The following is a 25891-nucleotide window of genomic DNA, read 5'->3' as shown; positions in this document are numbered from 1 at the left end:
TTTTATATTCATGGTATTTAAGATAACTGAAATAACTGATGGGGCTCTGCAGTAGACAACAAAATTTTAAATTGATTTTTGAAATGTTTAACTAGCCGGCGATTGAACTCGGAGTCCTCGATATGTCAGACTGGTATGATAACCGCTGCTCCACGCGAAACGCGATACATTAAATATTGTTGTACGATTTTATTTATATCGCATCCATACCTGACTTATTCCTGTTGTCTTTACGAAAAAGGTAGACAACCATTGTATCCTCAACGATTGTAATTATAATTTTAACATTGATAGTCTCGTAATTATGATTTTTTTTAATCATAAATATCTGTATTACACTAAATATATTTATTTTATTGTATCTGATACCTTCACAATTTTTTTATTACAATAAATCGCTTGAGAGAAATCTAATACGGTCTCCACTACAGAAAGATGAGGCACATTGTCTGAGAAAAACCTTACATGATAAACAATAAACTTCTTATACGGTATTACTTTATATTATAGTCCCTGATGACAATCGACCGTGATTTAGGTTTACGACAAGCGATGATAAGGTCCAAAGTCAATGTTATTTCGGCTATATATTAGAGGATTTTTTATTAGCAGGCAATACGTCTGGGAACTTACTCAATATGAAAGCTTACTGACATAATGTTTAACCACTTTAACGCAATGTTAATGGTTATAATCCAAGGTTTACTTGTAAAAGATTCCTTTCTGGATATTAGAGTTGTAATAGAATACATGTGGGTATTTATTTATTTATTTAAAATTATTGCATCACCTCTAAAAAGAAATGTACAAAAGGGCAAACATAATGTATGATGGCATTCTCTGCCAGTCAACTCTGGATGTAGAGGATTTGCAGCAGGTGTTACAAAGCAACAAAAGAAAGAAAAAAAATGCGACAAACAATAATGAAAACAGCAGATAAATAATAAAATACGTATTAGATAAAACAAAAATTACATATTATAATAATGAAATAAGTATATATTATTAAATATATATTGTAAGGAGTTCGCATGCAACGTCATCAACTACCTGGCGAGGGGCTATATAAGGAGGGTACTCAGAATTAAAAGGGCATTTTGCTCGTGAGCGCTGGACTGTACGGACGTTTGGGAAAATCAGTGTAGATCGTTATTAAGGTCATGTAAGCCATTTTTTTGTTTCCAATTATTATTTTTTTCTTGTTATTTAATTTTTTTGAAGTTTGCAGTATTTGGTTTTGTTATTTATTTGTGTCGATTTTACTTAGTTCTTATTTGATTTAATTTTTACTTAAATTGTTATTTTTCAATAAATGAACTTTTCTGTTATTTTTTTTTATTTTTTTAATAATTTTCCACTTCTGATGCTAAAATCAGAAGTGGGATAAAGGACTCATAAGCTCACAATAACGCCTGAAAGACCGTTGACTTTTGAAATTGATTTTTTCTTGTTACAATTACTGCTTGCTTCATTTTTTTGATATTTTGTGTGTTTTGTTGTTCATTTCTACTGTTATAATGAGACGTACGAGAACTCCTAGCCCACGGAGGCGTGATCTTGTGGACGATTCGCGCAGTCGGGCTCGACCTGCCTCACGAAGATCACGCAATTCTAGTAGTGATAGGCCGAATCACGATTCGAGCAATAGGCGTCATTCTTCACGAAATGGCTTGCGTGTCCGAGATCGACTTGATTCTCACAATACTGAAGTACACCGGTTGCGTACCCAGGTTAGGCGTGAGTCGCGTAGTCGTTCTCGCAGTGACCATCGCGTTAGTTTAAGGTCACGGTCGCGGAATGTTTCACCTGTCGAAACGCGTTCACTTAAAGATAAAGCACAAGCTGCTCATGAAATCAATGTTCAACCCGCAGTTACGACTCCTATATCTGATAATGTTGCGCCGCGACAGCACTCCGTGGAATCTAGTACTCCTTGTTCTGAGGCGTCTACCCTCGCTAATGCTTTGATGCAAGCAATTAAAACAATGCAACCTTCAAGGTCGCAACATTATTATGTTTCCAACTTCGACCCATCAATTAATAGCATCGAAGCATGGTGTGAAGAGGTGGATCGCGCCAGGGAAACTAATGGATGGAACGATCACGAATGCTTGTCGCGTGTAGCGTCATGTCTGAAGGGAGACGCTAGGGTGTGGTTAGGTGAATGGGTGTCAAATGATCGTACTTGGTCTAATTTTAAACGCGAGTTCATACCTCTTTGTCCTGGTAAATTGGACTATGCCAATATTTTGTTTGACGCAATGAATAAAACTTCGGATAAGTACCCTAGTTATGCTGAATACGCTCGTTGTACGCTATTGCGTTTGAAGATAGTTCGGGGGATAAGTGATGATTTGAGAACTCTTATAGTGATACGCGGTATAGATAATGCACAAGTGCGCGCTGCGGCCGCCAACGCTAACCTGGCTCCCGACACTATCGTTTCATTCCTTTCGATTTACACAAAGCCTTTAGCAGGAAAACGGGATAGGGTAGTTGAACATAAAAGACATAGTTATGTAACAAAACCACTTGGCGCTTCAGTTCCTAAATGCTATAATTGTAATCGATTCGGTCATGTCAGTCGCAACTGTAGACAACCCAAATCCAACATGTCTAATAGTCGTCCGCCACATATACCTTCTGAGACAACTTCCAATGTGCAGCCGTCTTCAAGTAATACTTGTACATTTTGCAAGAAGTCAGGACACACTGAGAATAAATGCTTCATCAAAGCTAAGTCCGAGCAACGTAATCAACGCAATGTCAACCTTTGTGCTTACCAATCCAATATTTCACCCAGTAATGACATAACTTCAGCAATCATAGATGGTATTCCAGTAGATGTTCTTATTGATAGTGGAGCCCTCGATGTGTCTCTCATTTCTTCAGGCATTTTAAAACATTTTACGTGTCAGCCTAAGCCAAGGCACTGCGTTTTGAAGGGCCTTAGTGATCGGGAAGTAGTCGCAACGTCTTACGTTACTCTTACAATAGAGTTTAGTGACATCTCAATTGAAGTAGATTTAATAGTTGTTCCACCGTCTTTTATGAACGTGCCCATCATAATCGGAACTGATGTGTTGAACCGTGATGGAATTACTTATATTCGCACGAAAGATAAACAATACATCACGCGTTCTGATAAAGTTAATAGGGCGGCTAACGTTGTTGAATTAGTCGACCAGTTTAAATTAAATACACCTTTACAAGGCGCTGAGTTGGAAAGTCTTAGGTCTGTTATAAATGAATTCTCTCAATTTTTGATATCAGGAACTGCTGCAACCACAGTTCGAACAGGAGAAATGGAGATAAGACTTACCAATTCAACTCCTGTCGTTTACAAACCGTATAGGCTCTCGTATTCTGAAAAACTTAAAGTCCGCGAGATAACTCAAGATCTCTTAGAGAAAGGAGTTATTAGGCGCTCCAACTCGGAATATGCAAGTCCAATCATACTCGTAAGAAAACGTGATGGTTCGGATAGACTCTGTGTCGATTTTAGGGCACTTAATCGTATCACCGTCAAAGATCGCTACCCTCTTCCATTAATCGACGACCATATCGACATGTTGGGCAGCTACAAGTTCTTCAGCTGTCTCGATATGGCCACGGGATTCCACCAAATTCCCCTAAAAGAGGAGTCTATTCACTTGACTGGGTTCGTGACACCAGAAGAACACTTCGAATATGTCAAGATGCCTTATGGCTTAGCTAATTCTCCTGTAGTATATCAGCGAATTATTAATAACACCCTTCGCACGCATATTAATGAAGGCAATGTATTAGTTTATGTCGATGACATACTTCTTCTTAGTAATTCTGTAAGTGAGGGAATTGAACTATTGCGCCGGGTACTCACGACTCTTACAATGGCGGGTTTTTCCATTAATCTAGGCAAATGTTCATTTCTAGTTACGGAAGTCGAATACTTAGGTAGACTTATAAGACAGGGTCAGGTTAGGCCGAGTCCTCGTAAAGTGGAAGCCCTAGTTAACACCTTGCCGCCAGCAAACGTTAAGCAGGTACGACAACTGTTGGGCCTTGCAGGTTACTTTAGGAAGTACATAAAAAATTACGCAACTAAGACTGCCCCTATTGCTATTCTCACTCATAAAAATGTTAAGTTTCACTGGACTTCCGAATGTGAAAACATTCGTTTAAATCTAATTAAAGAATTAACAAACGAACCGGTTCTTACAATCTTTAACCCAGACTTTCCTACGGAAGTTCATACGGACGCTAGCAGCATTGGATATGGTGCCGTCCTTCTACAGGTACACCCTGACTCAAATAAACACGTGATCGCGTATTTTAGTCGGTCCACTCAAGGCGCGGAAAGTAATTACCATTCCTACGAGTTGGAAACTCTGGCTGTCGTTAAAGCACTCCAAAACTTTCGCCATTACTTAATAGGCCTTAAATTCGTAGTTGTTACTGACTGCAATGCACTTAAATCCACGGAACGTAAAAAGGACCTTCTGCCCCGGGTAGCGAGGTGGTGGATGTATCTCCAAGATTTCAATTTTTCAATTGAGTATCGTAAGGGAATAATGTTACCTCATGCCGACTATTTAAGTCGCAATCCTGCTCTTGTTAATCAAATTTCGAGACCTCGTAACTGGGCTCAGATTGCTCAGTCAGCTGATGAAGAAACTCAAGACCTTATTCAAAAATGTCATGATGGTAAGCTAGATCCCGATCGTTACAAGATACTAAATGGTATCCTGTATTACAAATACGTCCCGGTAGGCCAGGAAACAAGGTTGCTCTGTTACATACCAAAGGGTCACCGCCTTAGTCTTTTGAGGGTGTTCCATGATGAACATGAACACATTAACGCTGAGAAAACCCTTGACCTCATTCTCCGACACTTTTGGTTCCCTGGTCTCAGGCGATTTGTCTCCAAGTATGTCTCTCATTGCCTTGTGTGCATTTCTCAAAAAAGAGTCCCTCGAGCTCCTTTGCAAATTATAAGTTCGTGGGAAAAACCTGATACCCCATTTGATACAGTTCATGTTGATGCTTTGGGACCTCTGCCAGTATCAGAAGGTTACAAATTCATTCTTCTTATTGTGGACGCTTTTACCAAGTATACACTTCTTTACCCCATTCGTCGTCAAGATTCCACGGAACTTAAGCGCGTCATTACTCAAGCTGTTTCTTTATTCGGAGTGCCTAAACTCATGGTCACAGACAAAGGACGCATGTTTGAGTCCAATGAGTTTGTAACGTGGATCAATGAACTGGGCTGTAACCTGCACTATATTACTCCGGAAATGCACCAGGCGAATGGTCAGGCGGAGAGGTACATGCGTACTGTCCTAAACATGTTACGTATTCAGACTAACCACAAGAACTTACAATGGTCGGAGACTTTGTGGAAACTACAACTGGTGCTTAACATAACTCGACAGAAGACTACACGAGTGTCTCCTTTGAATCTCCTTATAGGCACGGAGTCAACAACTCCCGCGATTCGTGCACTAGTACGAGATGTGGCAATTGAGGGTTCGGCACCTAACCGAGAAGCTCTTCGTGAAATCACCAGGAGCAGGACCCGCGAACTTCTTCGAAGTAACCAAACTAAACAGGATGTTCAGGTTAACCAGCGACGGTGCATACCACGACAGTATAATGTTAACGACCTCGTGTTTGTTATTAAGTATTCTCAGTCCTCAGGTAAACTTGACTCCGGTATGCGTGGTCCATATAAAGTGGTTGAGGTCCTACCTAGTGGGCGTTATACTCTACGCCTACTTGGAGGCAACTATGGGAAAACTACGCAAGCTGCTGCGCAGTTTATGGTGCCGTGGCGGGGTGAGTGGACCCCAGAGACATGTGCCGCATTTTTTGAGAGTAAGTGAATTTTATATGTCTGAGTTATACGAATTCCTGTGTAAGCCTTTATGGTGAACCACGGATGAATATTTTCTATACGAATTCCTGTGTAAGCCTTTATGGTGAACCACGGATGAATATTTGTTATACGAATTCCTGTGTAAGCCTTTATGGTGAACCACGGATGAATATTTTCTATACGAATTCCTGTGTAAGCCCTTATGGTGAACCACGGATGAATATTTGCTATACGAGTTCCTGTGTAAGCCCTTATGGTGAACCACGGATGAATATTTGCTATACGAGTTCCTGTGTAAGCCCTTATGGTGAACCACGGATGAATATTTGCTATACGAGTTCCTGTGTAAGCCCTTATGGTGAACCACGGATGAATATTTGCTATACGAGTTCCTATGTAAGCCTTTATGGTGAATCATGGATGATTAGTATTCCTCACTTGTATGATTCGCTCTGCACGTTGAGATGCCCTAATGCGTGTGACGATGGTCAGCGTATTTGGAAGCGTATCGACTCGCATGAATGTGGTCTGCTTGTCGGGAAGCTTCACACGTTTGACTATAGTCTGCGTGTGGAATGCGTTCGTATGAACGGGCCTGGGGCCATATTACAGGACTATGTTACTGAACATCGTGAAGTCTACTATCAAGATCGAAGTATAAAGGCCTTATGAAAAACAGGAATACAATTTGTTTTATTTGTTTCACTTTTATGAGAATGAAAGAACGATGAATGAATTGATTGACTGGAGATATTCTGATAGGTCTGTTAGGTCTAACGTTTTTAACTTTCTTCCATGAATTGTGGGGAATGGTTTCTTTGTTTTAGATGAAACTAGCATTGAAGAAGAGACTTTACCAATTGAGGCTGGTCCTACAAGTAATCTATCCATGCCCTTGCTTGATGACGACATAGATGACGGCCCACCGACCTCTGCGGCCGCAGGTCCCAGCGGAACTCAAGGGATTTGCGTCGAGGACGACTCAACGTCAGGAGAGGCCGTGTAAGGAGTTCGCATGCAACGTCATCAACTACCTGGCGAGGGGCTATATAAGGAGGGTACTCAGAATTAAAAGGGCATTTTGCTCGTGAGCGCTGGACTGTACGGACGTTTGGGAAAATCAGTGTAGATCGTTATTAAGGTCATGTAAGCCATTTTTTTGTTTCCAATTATTATTTTTTTCTTGTTATTTAATTTTTTTGAAGTTTGCAGTATTTGGTTTTGTTATTTATTTGTGTCGATTTTACTTAGTTCTTATTTGATTTAATTTTTACTTAAATTGTTATTTTTCAATAAATGAACTTTTCTGTTATTTTTTTTTATTTTTTTAATAATTTTCCACTTCTGATGCTAAATATATATATATACAGCTATTGTTGATGATATATATATATATATATATATATATCATCAACAATAGCTGTTAATAATACCAATTAGTAGTGAAAGCCTTCTAGTTGAAACTCGGTCCAGTCTCGGGTTCCAGATACAAATCCCAGGCACGTGCTTATTATAAATCAATTATCACTTGCTTGCTTTAATCTTTAGTGAAATAAAACATCGTGAGTAACCTACAGGTGAGAATTCTTTGAAAGACAGTTCGCAAAAGTGTTTAAAGTGTACCCATACGCACTTGGCCAACGCGGTGGACTATGGTCTTATTCTTCTGTATGTCCGGTCCGATCGGTCCGGTCTTATTCACTCTGAGATGACAATCCTAACTATTAACTAATTTGAATATTTACTTCGAGGTACGACTTCGGAGGCACCGCCGGCTTACCTATTTCCGGCTAAAAGCAACAGAGTTAAGCTGATGTGTTCTGGTTAGTTATGAAGAATTCATATTATACAGACCGGTATTCCACTAAATTCATAATCATTCTGTTAATTGAGTTAACAGCATTGCTAAAATGAGTAAATAATAATTTATCTAGTGTATATTTTGTTTAATATGAATGTTTTGGGCGGGTCGGTATCAGCCGCGTTAATCATTTTAATGCAATGCTCATAATTAAGATTTGCTCGCATTAATTCCGCTCGGGGCACCACGTCCCATTAATATTTTATAACATTGGCACTGCCCAACATATATTATTTTTATAGCTTACGACGCGACCCCAATTAAAAAATGTTCTTTAAATTATACTAATTGTTTTTAATATAAAACGGAAACATAATAGGACACACTAGAACGTAAAAGGATAACAAGAAGCAAATTCATTTTTATTAAAATTTCATGTCTTCTATTAAAATGTGTTAATGGCGATGTATATGAAGATATTTATAGAATGTAGTATGTAGTAGTGTACGTATTTAAAAACATACAATGGGGTAGTGTGACGTTTAAAACATAATAAAGATAATTTGCTTTTAGTAAATAACATCGCCTTTATTTCATTTTCTTTCTTACATTTTCTCAGAATCATGTCAAGAATAAAAGCTATTATGCATTTACTGACATTTTGCGCTTGTAAAAACATTTACAATATCATTGCAAAGATGTCGTAAGTCAGATCGTCAATAGTGAAGGCGCTTACTAACGAAGCGGGCCGAAGCTTATTTAAATACATTCGCGAACACAATGCAAGTCCGTACTAATGTGCATTATTATATTAGCATTCACTGAGACAATACCTGTGATAGAATATATACTTTAATGTGACTCCAGAAGAGATGTTTTCCAGCTTATCACTATTATAGGTGGTGGAAATCTTTGTTTATGTTCGAATACTTAAGCACTACCGCCACACCTACTTTTGTAATTTATAATGGTAGTGCTTGCTCTACATATTACTACTCTATCTCACTATATTTGCACTGAGAGTTTTAATTCCACATGGGAGATACGGAAAACGTTAATAAATTACAAGTTTTGGCATTAGTGATTGATTTAAAAGATTAATGCAGTGTGCATATTAAAATAATTGAGTAATAAGCCAATGCCAAGTACATTAAAATCTATATACCACACACATTCGTTGAAGTTTAGTATGAACTAAGTACCCGGGTGTCTGGGCCATTAGTCCCCGTCGCGGCGGCCGGACGAGCTTGGTTTTTCACGGCAGGACATTTGTCAGCCCGGCCTAGACTTACCGGCGGTCGGTCTGGACCAAGCTACGTAGTATGTATTTATTAAGACGTGTTTCATTAATGTTTCATTAATAGCTGAAGTAAGTGGTAACTAATACATTACGAAGGAAATTGTGCTTTTTCTGTCGAGACGAATACGTTAATTTGCGAAAAGAAGATCTATCTGCCACTGTAAAGATGTATAATTTGTATACGGTAGTAATCCTCCTCAATGATAAGAACTTAGTTACATTAAAATGTATTGTGCCGTAGACAAGTAAACGTTAGTTCAAAAAGATGCAAGTACAGAACGCCGAGAGTTCCGAACGTCTAAATTAATAATTTAGCAGCCAGTCTAGTCGTGGTCAAATCCGGATCTCTCGCAGACCAGTATGAAGACCGCGGTGCCGAAAATAAGTATTTTTAATATTTTAAGGCATATAGCAGACTGTTGTACTGTTGACTGTTGTACTGTGTTGTTGTACTGTAGCTCTGTTGTATTTTATCATGTGAACAAACAATATTAGTGTTTCATTTTAAAAATACATAGAATAAAAGTAGTTTTTCTAATGCATTCTATCTGTTAAGTTATATGTTATAACATTGTTTTGGTAATTAAGTAATACACCTCAATATAGTATTTTACTTTTGGTGTTTGTTAGTTACTGTTATCATCAGTATTACTTATCTATCCTAGTTAACACAAGCAAAAGATTATTATCGATGAACGGGCGGAAACATTGAAGAATTTAAATATTAAAATTTAAAAGCTTTCAAATTTATAACATGCAGTATAAACATTATCATGATTAAACCAATATTTGTGTCAAATATGCTTCGAATAATTTCCGAAAATTACCCTTCCATTATCCGACCGGCAAAATAACACCTGTTTAAAATCGCCGCACTACAAACATTACCCGTTTAAAATCGCTCATGATCGAACTATTACGTTTAAAATCGCCCATAATATTGTCATTACGTTAAATTGACCAATCAGCGTTTGCGCGTAAAATTTCAATGAAACACCTCAGTGCTTTTTTGTATCAATCACCTTCACGCATTTCGAATTGAGAATGCAATCGCAATTTTATTAAACGCTGGACGCGAGAAAACGTACGCGTGCGATTAATATCAACTCGTGTGAGTGCAAGTGTGTTGGTGTGTGAACCGTGCTCATTTGTGTTGTTGTTGCGTGTATCACCGTGTGTATAAATGTTCCAAACTTTGTGTTTAATTAGTGTTTTTATCGCACCAATTGTTGGCTGTTCTGGATGTACCAATGAAATATTAATAAAATTTGTGGACACATTGAGAAATGGGCCTATTACCTACATTTTGTTGTTTTCAGATATATTTTTGGACGTAAATTGGCATAATTTGTATTTAGATATTCCTATTTTAAATCCAATCAATTAATAAAATCAATAGGATAAAACATTGTACTCCATAAGGAGACAGACAGACAATCGAGACAGTTTGTGTCATCCTAAGTATCACACACTAGCAGGTAGTGCTGATGTAGGTACATGTGCATGTGCTAATGTATTAAAGTGCGTTAACGGTGTTAATGCACACTATCGTGCCAATTTATTTAAAAAGATGGAGTAATTACTTTAAAAGTAATGAAAACAATAAGGTCCGACTTGTTAAACCCGTGATAATTCAGTCTAAAACTTTAGTGTACATACCGCGGTTGCCCGCGTAATAAAATAATTTTTAAGGAACTCTTAACATTTCACAATTACGCGTTACATTCACTTTAATTACGTTTTTTTATTTCAGAACCAATCAGTCACTTTCACATTCATTTTAATAGCTATATTATACAATGAAGTCGTAAAACGAAAAAAATAATTGTAGATGGATTGTGTTTGGATTTTGTTTTTATAATATTGTATTGCAAAAAAAACATGGATTCTATCTCATGGTAAGTGTCCACTGCTGCCCATGTAAATCTGTCATCAACCCCATATACGATAAGATTTCTACCTGAGATTGGCCACAAAAGCGTTGCTACCTCTAAAGACAAAATAAGAATACCTCATATATACATACAGAACACAGCTGCGCTAAACATTAGAGCTATCAGGCTGAAATATAATGTAAATATAGATATGTTATTAATGCAAATGTGAGAAAATAATCTTATTAAAAGATGCAATATAGTGAGGATGAACCCTTCCGGTCTCATGTGTAGAATAATTACAGTGCACAAGAAAGTATGTCCTATCGCGACGTGGACCGGTTCCCGCGACCGGTCGCCGCAACACTAACTGTTTGCCATTGTGGCTATCAATACGTGTAAACTGAACTTGTTCCGTACATCTATTACAGAATAACTCTCAAAGCTCGTATGTTCATTGCCTAATTGACTATACACGCGTTTTGCGAAGGTTTACGAAGGGAGTAAAAGGAATGCCTTTATATTTAAAGATTTAAAGATTTTATTGAAACAGTAAAAATTTTCACAATTTGTACATTCGTAAACAACTGCAATAGTTATATGAATATAGTTATATGAATAATATGTGGAAATAATTTCTTTTTAAAGAAACTCCTAGAACACTACGTTTTCTGCATTCGTAGCCACTGACTCGGATTATATATCGAAAGTCTCATGGACAAACAAAAACACATTAACAACCAGATGCAGAATATAAATCTAAATTGGTCATTGATTGGCAAATTGGCCTAGCCAGAAACCAGCTGTGTATCAAACCCGGAACCCTCTGCGTGTCAGACCGCTATAGTAAGTGTTGTATCAGGCACGTCATCGGTATAAGACTTTTAAAAAGTATAAAAAGAGTTATCCTTCAAAGCATTGAAGAATACATCTTGAATTTCTCTGGTATAGCAAATATCCATTTGTGGATATTACATTTCCACCGTGCCACCGCCTGCTGTTACATATAAAAGATCCAATAAAACTTTTTTAAGTTTATCTGTTTGTCGGTCAGTGTGGTTAATCTTACAAAGGTCTGAATTAATTTTATGGAACAACTCGTGCAGGTACACTTTGTTGAGAGTAAAATAAGCCATTTTTTATTCTGAGGCGAATAAAATATCAGATGAATCAACTACTCGTGTATCGTTATCCCGCGTGAAACTTGGTATAATACGTATTCTACTATTACGTTTCTAAATTCTACTAAGTCCTACTACAAATTATTCAAAACTTATAATTATCATATATACATTACAGCGCCGGCCCCAGCTACGAGTACTTTTGAATCCATAAAGAAACTAAACGGGAAAAACGCGTCCCAGTATAATGCAGTCGCCAAAACGTAATGTAGTAATTGCAGCATCGAAAAAACGCAAAAACTTCAATGCTAAAAGTAGTAGGTACTTTTGTCTGTCAGGGCTGTTAGTATTGTGTCCCTAACGGTGTCCATTTCTCATACAGAAAAAAAACTTCTGTTTATTGAGCCGAAAAATATTACTTTATAGAAATTTTATATTTAAAAATAAAAATATCTTATCAATAAATACTCTACAAATAAATAAAATACTACTAATTTCGTGCAGTATTTTAGAGGAGACACGTCCAACAGTTGGACAGAAATGAGTAATAAAACGAACATACATCTCTACTTCTATTCAAAAACAGCTGAAGATCGGAAATGTGTAATACATTTCTGAGGCTTGTAGCGTCTGCACGCCATGATATATTGCGGAATAATGCGATGTGCTTCACTGACTTACAAAATGTTTTTGAACGTATGTTTTGAAGTGATTTTGTTATATTTGTATGCAAGTAAAGAGGCCATACTGTACCAATCCGTGTTGGAGGGACTGAGTAGAGATTTTTTCAAGTTTGCAGAAGTGAGATATGAAAAATATTAAAGTCATACATATTATAAAAGTTACAGTATACATAGATTATATGAATGATCCAGTTATAATATTTTATTTTTATAATGACAGCAAGAAATATGTTATTTTTACCTATTCAAGACTGCCTATACTAAAATTGAGACAAAAACACCGAAATGTTCACACACAAGCAAATCTCTAGATATTGCAACAGACATATGTAGGTATGTGTTGAAATCAAACTCATGTTATTTATTAAGGAGCTATGGTGAGAGAAGCTGCCCTTGAAGATCTCGGCTTAACCTAAAAAAAATCTCAAGAGTTATCAGCATCGTCCTTTAAGCAGACGTAAGAGATCAAATAAACCGCACATGTCCTTAAGGCCTATTTTTGAGTGATTAATATAGTGCAGAAATATGTATAGTGCAATTGGTGCAATATGGAAGAAGTCTTTTTGATCTAATTCGTGGTCAAAAGCGATATTGCACGCTTATTTGGCTGTTAAATGAATGAAGAGTTGCTCTACAAAGGAGTGCACGGTGTGCATATAAGAAAACAGAGACACGAATATAAGTTCCAAATTATGGCCATTTTTAATGATCGATACAGTTTCTTGCGATTAACATTTTATAATTTTTCTTGCACATTGACAATAATTGATAGATTGATTATTAATAACAGGTGTCAGTCCCCACGTATAGCAATACAAATGCTATTTTAAATTTATTTTGTTCTGGGTTCAGGTATATACATATATATTTGTGCGTTTACTTTGTCTGTCTGTGGCAGTTGGTGGCACGACGAAACCTAATAATAAATTAGGAGTAATACAATAACGTTTCATTGTATACTCCTCTAAATAAACAAATACTCACTAATCAACTAGCACTATTCAACACCTTAATCTCGATTAAGATATCGCTGGAAATAGATACGGGTATGAATCACGCAGACCTTCCAAACTTAAACAATAGAGGGTAAATAATTCGGTCCATTACTGACGCCGATCGCATCGCAATAGCACCAGTTTTGTTGCAAAATGGCGTTAGACCGTAATACAATGTCTTGGTAAATCGTCACCATATTTTAAGGACTCTATGGCAATGATTTTTAGGGTTCCGTACCCAAAGGGTAAAAACGGAACCCTATTACTAATACTTCGCTGTCTGTCCGTCTGTCCGTCTGTCCGTCTGTCACAGGGCTCTACCGCTTAAACCGTAATAGATAGACACTTGGAATTTTGACAGAGGAGGCATAACGGTGGCAGCTATAACAACAAATACTAAAATTAAATAAAGTTTAATATTAAAGGGGGTCTCCATAAAACAAATCAGATTTTTTCGGCATTTTTCGATCTAACTGTTAAACTGTACTAGGAAGACGGTTGAAATTTTTACAATACGTTTACTACTATAACTGGTATTATAATAAATACAAATAAGAACCATAAAACTTATTTTAATATACTTATTTTAATAAAATTATACGTTGATTACGTATAATCGTCGTCCCATCGTCATCGCCAACGCCATCTATTTGTGTGTTATATAACTAAGTATTGTTGAAAATTTACGTATCATTCATCATCACCCTAACGCCATCTATTGTTGTTTCATATGACTAAGTATTGTTGAAAATCATAAAATGAATAAAAATAATGAACATTTGGTAGTACGGAAGTCTCCATGTGCGAGTTCGATTCGTACTTGGCGAATTATTTAATATATAGAATTAGCAAATGACCATGTATGACTACCCGGCAGACATCTCCGGAGTCGAACCACAAAGAGCTCAGTTCAATTCTACAATATACCATGAATTTTATGATGATACTATTACGCTTATACGCCGTGATCATAGATTAGTAAGGAATTTGTTGAAATTGCTTCCGATAAAGGCACACTTTACTACATCATTTAAACAGGAATGCGTTTACATAACACAATTTCATAATTGTTCCAAACGAGTCGACTACGTTGTCGGTTTTAATATTTTTTTCCAGAAACCATTTTTCCATCTACTACTTTTGCAAAGGCAATTATATAACTTTATTATACTGTAAGTAAAAGGGCATTTTATTTGAAATATAATCGTATAAACTCTAAAGAAATGGAAAGTAAATCACCAGCTCTAAATAAATCGCTGCGAGGGCGAGTCACCTTGAGAGACCTTTCAAACAATAGAGGGTAAATAATTCGCTCGATTACTGACGCAGATCGCATCATACAGCATCCGTTTAACTCGGGCATGGCCGCCGTTAGAGGTCTATCACACAAGCGATTTCTGTACGAGTTCGATATGGGTATGGATACCGCTGCGACGTCGTAACCACTCCCCCGAGAGGACGCCATTGGTTTTTTAATCATAGACGTCGGGACTTTACACACTTGTGACAACTGCATTGAATTAACTATTTCATTATTGCCGCAACTCGGATTAGCTTGGATATTGTTTATTAAATTCGGATACAATCAATATGGATTCTGGTGAAAAAATATATTTTATGCAATATTGCTCAAGTACTCTCAGAATTATTAAAGAAATTATTGATAAAATTGCTCCTTGTACTATAAAACCGTGTACTGTGGGCGGAATTTAAGATGACCATTTACGAGATGGTTACACACCGCGATTCTATCGCTATACAACTCTGATATTATTGTCAAAGTGTAATATGCATATCGCGACTATATCGCTTGGTCAGCCTCTACGCTGCGAAATCGCAAGTGTGATAGCTGCCTTAGTCGTTAGTCGATTGAAATAAATGAGTAAGTGATGGGTGTCGATAAATCGCTACCTCTCGCTGAAGGAGGCTGTAACTAAACGATATTAAGTTTACGTTATTGATAACTGTAATTGCAGTCGATCTGCTGTTAGCTCTAGACAATTAAGGAAGTAATCAACTCTGACTTGTATTGTTATAAGTCGGAGGTAATTTTTAACGAATGAGTTTGGTATTATTTGTAAAAAAGAATATTGCTTTTGACTCCCAGAATCCATGTTTCGGAAGTCACAAATATATTAGCAAACTACCAATGTATGCTACATTCGTTTGCTGTTCGTTGATTTGTTTTCAATACAATTTCAGTTAAGGTTGTTGAATCAATACAGCTATCATAAACATAAATTCAATTAAACATATTTTTGTCGTTTGTACAAATTACTTGGTCAAAAGTGTACAAGCCACATGTCCCTTTCAACATTAATTCTTTGACGTATATTAGTAAAATAAATGAATATTCCTTTACATGTCATATCTATGTTCAGAAAATAAAAGGAGCATAATTATATAAGCATTTTATTAAATTATCATTGTACCCAACGTTTTAACTTTAAATAGATTAGTTATTTATAACTGCCAATGATTTGTATGTTCGAATCATGATCACCTGTAACACGTTAGTACAAACAACTATATTACAATAACACTCGTGTAAAGCCGTCATAAATATAAATGTATCCCGCAGTTACATAAAATCAGGTGTTGATAGGCATTGTGGGACATAACCGTACGTCGCAGCGTAAGGCGGCCGTAAAGTGCGGATTTAGGTGTCGTCAAGCTGTTAGCCTTCTGTCATAATATAACGTGTACTTCACGCGGCGTGTGAACTGTACACATTGTGTAGTAAATGCTTACAATGTTAGTGGTGATATTGTAAAAGGTGGCAATTTTATCGGCTAGATCACATATAAATTCTATTTTTATATATTATACATATTTAATATATGTATTTATATTTATTCTTCAATAAATAAATAAAATAAATGAAAAAAAATGGACAAAGTCAATTTGAATAAAATTAATTAAATAATTAATATAAGTAGGCGTGTGGGTAAAATAATTAGCAGCTAAATTTACTTGTAACATAAATAAAATGTTGATTTGTGTTAGTTATAGTGTGTTGATGTTCATAAATATTTATAACGAAAGTAATACAGTAATTACAAATATTTTAATATTACCCATTTATAAATGATCCTAGTAGTACTTTGCGCTTATAAAAATGTCAAACTTAGCGCAATATTTTAATTTACTATAAAAGCAAGCTAAAATAAGCATAAAAACAAGCGGTTCCACCTGATAAATGTTTCAGCTTTGTTTACGCTTTGTACGCGGCGGTACTCGCACGAACACAGCCGGGAATAAGCGGGTTATTACGCGATAAATATGCGGGTAATTTACGGTAAATACGCGGGTAATTTAAGGTAAATATGCGGTAAAAGTCAGAAGTTATGAAACTGTATTTATGCTTGCAGTGTCATTAACAAAATGTACTAGAAGCACTTTTTAATTGTGAATAATTATGTCTAATCATATTTTGTCGTCAAATATAAAATGGTTTTAAAATTACTGCTGTTAATTAATAATCTTGAAGCTTTGTCAGTAAAAAGATATGTCTACAATCTTTCGTCTTTCGTATTCTATCTTTACTTGACTAATTAATTGATCGTTATTTTATTTTATATATTATTATTATTTAATATGAAATGATTTTAAAATATTTTTTCAAATATTTGCATTCCTTTGTGGCTTTAAAAATGTGAAGAGCTGCGTGGGATACCTTGTAAAGTATAAATCAAACTTCTGTTTAGATTGTGTCTGCGTGATTCCACAAATTTGTGGTGATACGCAGTAAGCACGGCGTACCGCACATTCCTATTGTTTCAGGGTCGGTAAAATAACGCCGCTGTCGAATTGCTTCCCTGAGACCTAACTAACGAACCTCGTCTTTGATTAGGGACAGAAGGACGTGTCAACACATACGGACACGTGTAATGTTAGCAATATCCAAATATCTTGTACGTTCCGGCAAAATGCTGCTTAGCAAAAGGTAAAATTAGTCAGCGAAAAACATCATACGTGATTCTTACGTCAATTTAAAAAAAAAACAAAACAAAACAGTTCTGTTGACTTATTTATGCAAAAGCACGCACACAAAAATGGACACGTAGACTATGAATTGCATTAAAAAGGACAAAGGGCAAGGGTGTGAACGTCATTCAACTGCATCACTGTGACGTCTATTGATACGTATTTTAAGGGCTGCTATGGTCTGGGTTTAAGGTATGTGGTAAGATAGACTCATTAGCGAGTACATGATGTAATTCAAATTAGTCCTTAGGAGTAGCAACGCATTCGTGGCAAACTTCAGGTAGGATCCAATTTTATTTGAGGTCGATACAAATATCCGAGGCAAAGACCACTTATCGATAGACATAACTCTCGTTTCAGATTTTAATAAATAAAATTGGGAAGTTTCTGTCAAAATCTGATTGTGTTAAAATATTCAAAGGAAATTGTGGAATCCCAATTACAATGAACGAAGAAAGTTAGACGCCGACGCGCTAACGTCAAGAGTAACTTTGCTCAATATCAAATTATAACGAAGAGTCATGGAACTAGATGTAGGGGGGTTGTTTAGGAGCATTATATTAAAGACTGGAATGTGTGGGGAATTTATGAAAAAAATTGAGATAAAGGTCAAAAAGCAATATTTAAAGACGGTAGAACTTTTCCAGCTAAGTCTGAGGAGTAGTAAATGATGATTGTCTTTAGGTAAGCATTTTGTTCTACATGGAGTTGGTCACACAAGAGACCTACTAGGGATGAAATCGGATTTTAAAATCTGTAAGAGACGATTATGTAAGTAGGCAGCTAGGAGAAGATATAATTTATTGGTCAAACATATTTCTACCCGTATCCCTAATATACCTTATTAAATTGTTTGCCAATGTTATGTTAGTATACGTATTTCCTAAAAAAACATACTAAGACAATAAATATAACAAACTGCAGGTGCGCACTACCTGACTTTAATAAATTTCATGAAAGTATTTGAAATCAGAAACGTCTGCTATTGCCAAATGAACTTTACTTCGTTTGTTGGAAACGTCAAATGTAACTTTGTTCGACGTCAAATTAAAATGACTCTTAAAGATTAAGAAGCTAGAGTGTCGTCGCTAGGGTTGGCACATTCACGAAAATTACATACAAATCGACTAAAGTTAATCTTTAATTATTTAATTAGGATTTTTATTAATTTTGTCAAACACAGTAAGTACTTACGTGCTATTTGATTTATTTGAAAAATATTTAATACATATTATAAATTACAATTCTTCTAATGTATTTAATAAGAAGAATGTATCCGCAGCCGTACAAAATCGTATAATTACTATTAGGTCATAGAAATTTCAAAATCTACAAGATTGATTTTGTCAACCCTATCCATAAGAGAAGTGGTACAATTCAAGGACGTGAACTTCTTTGATTAAAATTCATGCATATCGACGAGGAAACGAATTGAGTGGAGGGAGGGTATGGGGGTGACGGCGCGTGCCATGAGTGGCGGTTGTCACTACTGTCATAACATTGTTTCGGTGGATACTTCATATTAAACGCCTTGAAGGTGTTGTAAGTGTTTTATTTATTCACGCAATTCAAATATTCCGTGGATATTAGTGTATATAATTGTGTTTGCTCATGATTTCTAAATTTATTTAATTTAATGTTTTGTCATTATTTCTGAAACGGTTCGTTTAAAACGATTTTATGCCTGTTATGGGATTTTACAAAGAGTTATCGTATAAGAGTTTATGGTCCATTCAAGCTCAGCTGCGTTCAAAACTTTTTTGAGGAAGCTGTAGAGATCTAAATCAATATCTATATAAATCAATATCTATATCTATATATTTGATGGTTTTATTAAGATTTTAACCTATAAACTTACCTTCCAGCTATAGTAATGTTTATATGTTTTAAGTATATTCCGAAAATACTTAAATACTTAAAAAGTTAATGAAGCTTTAAGCTTAAGTATCTATAACATTAGTCTACACTTTAGACTCTACTTTTAAATGTTTGTTGTTCAGATTGAGGTTTATTGCAAATACGACAGGGTTTCCATGTTTGACTAATATACTTTTTATTTAATTATTGACCGAAGTATATATTTAACGTAATTGTTAAATATATACTTCGGTCAATTAGTCAATCTTAGCGAAATGTTAATGTTGTGATTGAATTAATTTTTAATATTAATAAATCTTTTTGTTATTTAAATTATCCTATTATTAAATTAACCAGTGACGCATTAAACTAGCATGATAACTACGACCTAAATCCTTCATCAGAATGGAAACACGTGTCCAGCAGTGGGTTGATAATAATTATGATAAAGTTTATTACCATTTCAAATAACTGACTACAATACCTGCAGTACTTTACTATTGAGATTAAATATTCATTAATTAGTGATTTCTCAGGTCTAGATAAGACTTAGACTTATCTAGATCTAAGAAATCACTAATCCTTAAAATATACGCTAAAACTTAAAAGAGTAAATACTTTTAGAAAAGAAGGGAACTAGAAAATATTCTTAGAATATTTAGTCTAGAAGAATTCTTCATTTCTTCCTAATCCAGTGCAGGCAATAAATTTGTTCTCTCAAAAGTGGAGAGCTGGGAATGACTACAATATGAATAATCCGATTAAAACGGGTTCGCGGCGAAATGAGAATAAAATTGTGTCAAAATTTATGTGACCGGAGAGTTAACTACATTTTACTCCCGGTAGTGGAAGGGATAAATTTAGTTTAATGCCGTTCTCGATCTGTAATGACAGTTAGTTATTTGTTCGCGGAACTTTACGAACTTTCGTGATTTTCATACGTAACTCATTTCCTTTTATGTTGAAAAAAGCAAAGGAGCTTGCAGCGCAGCTGATGATAAGTGGTTATTGCATCAATTAAAATCGTCAAGTGATGGTGCTTTCTGAAACACGTTATTGAAGTTTTCTTAACATTTTGTATATACAAGATCTGAACTAAGCCTAACTGTCCCTAGCCTTAAATAAGCCCGGCGGGAGATCTCCAAAGAGTTATGTCCTTAAATAGGACATAATTTCATCCTGTGGTCTGTTACAAGTCACTGTTATTATTGAGGCTTATGTTAGTAACATTATAATGGTATCTCGGCTCATCAAGATATACACAATAGTTTTATAGCACTGTAATAAACAGTGTATGCGGTATAATGTACCACAAGATCCACAATAAACGAATATGTCATTACATCGCGTTTTCATAGCAATCTCGCGTCTCGCGCTTTTATCGTTGATGTATTGTGTTAGAATTGTTTTTACGACACGTTAGAAATTTTAATGGTTTTAGTATTCGAGTTGTAAAAAAATATACTAATACTTATTCGAATAATTGGGCATCACTTATTTCTGTCTAATCCTCCTATCCTATCCTATCCTAACCACTGTTGTGTTTCAGTTTGAAGCATGTGGTAATGGAGACATACTTTTTTGAGACGTTCCAACTTGGCCCACAGGGATAGCAATGCATTTGTGGCCGATCTTAGGTAGGAATCTAATCTTATCTGGGGTTGTTTAAACATATCCATGGATGAGTAGCACTTACCATCAGGTGGAATACCATATTATGTAAAAAATGATAATAACCTTTATAATAAAGATCTTTATTAATCAATACAAAATTTACATAATCTCTTTTATAATCATTTACAATGTACGTTAGGTAAACTATTATGATTTATTGACAGTCTAGCAGTAACGAAATGTGCGAATTACAAAACTGTTAAATGCTAATACATAATGGTTACATGTATACATTATGTAAATTGTACATTAAAATATAAACAATAGGTAAGTACATAGCGATAACGTATTTGTGTAGAAAAGTTGACACACCTTGCGAGCGTGGCATGAACTATTTGAACCGGTCTAATTAAGTTGTCGACAGCCGCGCCTCCCTCAACAGTGAGCAAGTCGTTTGCGCCGGTACCCGGCTGATTGATCTTGAGACGTCCTTATTTCACTCAAGTAGGTGTTTGTACTATAAGGTCACACCCTATGTCTATTGTCTTATCGTTGGATACGTGCCTTCTACGCACCTGAGAACATTGGAGGTATAAAGATTCCTTAACTAACAGGTATAAAGATCCCTTAAGATTTTTTTTGCAAAGATGTTTTTAGTAAACCGAACGTGCCGATATAATTATAACAGTTTATTATGTTGTTTTATATGATATCTCCTGTTGTTTTATATGATGCTACAGTGGTAAAGTGCATGACATAGAGCCCTGTGGAAAACGCACAAACAGCTTAGTAGTGTCGTCTTTTTACCTTTTGGGTACGGAACCCTAAAAATATGGCGCATGGAATCCGAGTACGGGCCCCAAGCGCATACCATCATTTACATTTCCGCGTAATAATATTATTTGTTTTACTTATATAAAGATAGCCTACTTTATTGATACTGAACATAGATTTCCCTTGGAAAGGATATTTTTCCCGCAGTTACTGCCTCAAACCACTGCCCGATTCTTTAATACTACAGCTTAGTAAGTTTTTGTATCCACACAAAGAAAAGGAAACAATACCCCAAAATAATACTGAGAAATAAAAATAAACATATGTATTATCAAAATACAATATCGTAATTTGGCAAGGATTCAACGTAACCCAGATGTGTGAATTAATACAAGCCGGTAGTTTAAAGTTACATTCAGTTAATGGGATGCTCTAGTCCCAGTTAGTTTCAGATTCGTGGCAACTATTCAAACATAATTTATCTATAATAATATTTGGGCGCCCTAAATTATTCCGAATTGAGCGTATGGCAATTTGTCAAAAGCAATACTAGCTTTCTTTTATGGGTTTACTTGTTGAAATTACTCTTTGCTCGATTGCGGAGGATAATGTGTGTCAAGCATATGTATTTATGTAACATCTTTTTCTTTGGCACGCCCTGCAGTCCAACAAGCTTAAGGGATTTAAACAAATTAAAAGAATTAAAGTACAATACAAAATACTAAAAATACAACTCAAACGTCAAGAGCGTTATTTTTCTTTTTTTTTATGCTAACTCTTCAATCGTACCGGCCAGTGATTATATATATCACTGGCCGGTACGATTCGTATCATATTCGTATTGATTTCTAACAATATGAGGTATCGTTTGATTAATCTAAATTAAAGGAGTGTCACAGGCTATATTTTAAAGCGGTCGGGCTTATAATAATAATTTAGTTAGCTATTTCTGTTTCATAACAAATCAGTCCTTCCAGCTGTTAGTGTACTACGTGTGTACAATCTAACGGAAATGGAACTTTCAATTGTGCACCCACTCATTAAACGCACCACGCACGCTAATCGCCAGAGTTTAAGTCACTTGGCTCCAGCCTCGCGCATATAACGTATAAATCTGGTTTGCGGCTGTGCTGTTATTCATTCACGATATTAATTCGGTTTGTGAGAAAGTTGTTTGCATAAAGCTTCTATTGTAAAACGTTGAATGTGTCAGTCGTAGACAAGGGCCGCGGTAGATAAAATAATATTCAGCTATACATTTTTTATGAAAGTATTTTATATCTATCGTAAGACGGCCACGTAGACATGGGGCGTAGGTACCTGTCATTGTATTGATGTTACATAGAAAAATATTATTTTGCCTGTCAACTCCATGTCTGGCACGTTGGGGGTGTAATTTTGTGTCTTTAAAACCAGTTATTTTAGAATACCTTAGAATTATGAGAGTTATGTTAGAATAATATCTTTAAGAATAGATACTTAGAACTATAAATACATTAATTCAAAATAAATTTCACATAATAGTAATTTTCACATATCTGTTGTTTTCCTACGTAGAATGTAAACTCTTAAAGTATCCCTAGACGATTAAATTATATAATTGCCTAACATCTCTCAAACTATAAAAAACAATATCAAACCATCAAACGCTATATGTTCGCGAACTTGTCACACAGCGTCCGATGACAGAACTTACTACTTTGTTACTAAGTTGGTTTTTAACACAGTAGTATCGGATCCAGCTATCAATTAAAATCGGCTTTACCGCTAGGCACAGCGCAAAAAGCCTTTCTTTTTCCGACTTTGAAAAAGGAGGAAGAACTTTGTTTGGTTGTACGAATTTTTTACCCCAAAGCAGAGGGTAATATTTTTGAGCATATGCCTAATATGCTTGACAGATCTTTAAAGGCAGTACTTTCCTTAACAATAACAATTGCTGCATCAATATTAACATCCTCAACCTGGACCGAAGCCTAGGAAAAGGATATAAAAAGCCTCATATAAGAACGTATTTATGATTTCAATTCATTTCTTAATAATACCACGAATTCAATACTAACATATGGTAAACACGGCAGTTTACACGTATCATATAGACCACCCACTAAAAGCATACTAAAACTTGTATTCTTAATTATTTAAAGTGATAGAACATTGATATGAAATCCGAACATTGTTGTAAATTACTAGCCGATATCCCCCAGAGCGTAAACGTAATCTATATGGTAATTTCGGTTGATAATAATCGCACAGGTATCGATTACTTGAATAAGTTATCATAAACAAGAACTCTGCCCAGAGGTCACTTAGTGATAATATAAAAACGCACAACTATAAAACATTTATATAAACATTAATCGCCCGTGCTTAATAATTAATTAATCTATTCGATTTTTTATTTTTAGATTTAATGATGGAAATTTTACCAGTTCTGTCTGCCTGTTGACAAACTTTGATGTTGGTAAATTAAACATTTTATTGGTTTGATTTATTATAATTACGAGAATTTTAATAATGGACATAAAAGTAATTAAAGTTAATGATATTTTTGTAAAACTAATATTAACTTTAAAATCATATTAATTCGTTATATTTTATTTTCTTATACTTCATTTCATTTTGAATATTTTCCTTATAAAAACATTTTTTTTGGTATTATATTAATACTATGTTAGCGCCATCTCTCGGTAATTCAACAAAACGCGTCGCTTCACGTCACATAGTATGCTAGCTAAGCACTCGAGTACGTGCGCCACCCTGCAGATGGCGTGACGTGGCGTAATATTTGCGGTTTCAAGAAAAGTAGTACAGATGGAGCTACTTTTGAGGTTTCCAGTATCAAAACACAACGCAGCAGTGTATAAATATTCAATGGTTTTTAGCAGCACTTTCTTATTCAAAATTTTGCTTACTTAATTTTCATTTTAGTTACTTACACTTTTAGATGAATGAGTTCATGCATTTGTAATCTGGAATCTGGATTATACTACTCGAGTGTAGTATAATCCAGGTACGTACGTATCCTTTTCAACGGATGCAATATAAGCCAATGTTGGGAAATCTACGAATATGTGTTATAAAATCTTAAGCACAGAATACAAAGATTGCATTTGTAGAAAAACGGTTACGTTTCAGCTGTAATAAAACCGACTGCTACACCAAAGATCCTTTTTCAAATACTTTTTCCCCAAAACCAAGGCAAGTAGGCAATAGTTATTTAAAAAATTGGGGATTCTTTACGCAACCAGATTTTCTTAAAAATTTATAAATCTATACTAATATTATAAAAAGGAAAACTTTGTTTGTTTGCTTGATTGTAATGAATAGGCTCAAAAAGTACTGGACCGATTTTCAAAATTCTTTCACTATTCGAAAGCTACATTATCCACGAATAACATAGGATATATTTTATATGAATTTATTTGATAAATAGATTTTGAGGCGGTACAAAGTTTGCCGGGTCAGCTAGTTTAAAATAAAGGGACCGGAATGGTTAATATTGGGCTATCACGACATATTAACTAACATACATCCAAATATATTTCAATTATTTGTACAAAAGGATTTATATACAATTTAATCCCAAATATTTGCTAGTTGAATGTGTCCTAACAGTACTGTGGCATAACAGTTATACATAACTACTTATAATTGTATTTATCATTATTTTAATTCTCATTTAAATAAAAGATTTCGAAATAAAAACATTGTTTAATTTTAACTAGAAAATTGCCTTTTTTATTTGTGCCATTATTTTTGCAAAGAAGCGATATATACATATGCAACATAGACGTGTGTCCGTGATTCGCGCCGCGCCGGTAACCCGAGCCGGCGACTGCGGCGGACTTTCTAAGTCATCATCCCTGCGAATGAATATAAGCTTTCAATCTGCACCGACTTATGAGCTTTGCAGCTTTGCTTTGCGTGACTGTAGATTGGGTTTATCCTTTTTTGCTTTTTGTTCTACGTATTCCTATTAGGGGATTATCTATGCGAAAGGTTCGTTTAAAAGTAGTCATGTATAA

At 35.3% G+C, this 25891-nt stretch overlaps 2 protein-coding genes across 3 annotated transcripts in view; both read left to right on the top strand.

Moving 5' to 3' along the window:
* The window catches only part of LOC140750491 (EGFR adapter protein), a 138195-nt gene that overhangs the window by 4922 nt on the left and 107382 nt on the right, over positions 1-25891 (top strand). The window lies entirely within an intron of this gene.
* Positions 1349-4305, top strand: LOC140750263 (uncharacterized). The gene is made up of 2 exons (XM_073083706.1): positions 1349-3824; positions 4216-4305. Exons 1-2 carry the CDS (start codon positions 1518-1520, stop codon positions 4303-4305), a joined length of 2397 nt encoding a protein of 798 aa, XP_072939807.1. The 5' UTR covers positions 1349-1517.

Source organism: Epargyreus clarus, unplaced genomic scaffold (genome assembly GCF_041222505.1).
Source record: "Epargyreus clarus isolate Ecla_fem2 unplaced genomic scaffold, WU_Ecla_fem_2.2 ptg000019l, whole genome shotgun sequence".
Classification (NCBI taxonomy): domain Eukaryota; kingdom Metazoa; phylum Arthropoda; class Insecta; order Lepidoptera; family Hesperiidae; genus Epargyreus; species Epargyreus clarus.
This window is presented reverse-complemented; position numbering and strand designations above follow the sequence as displayed.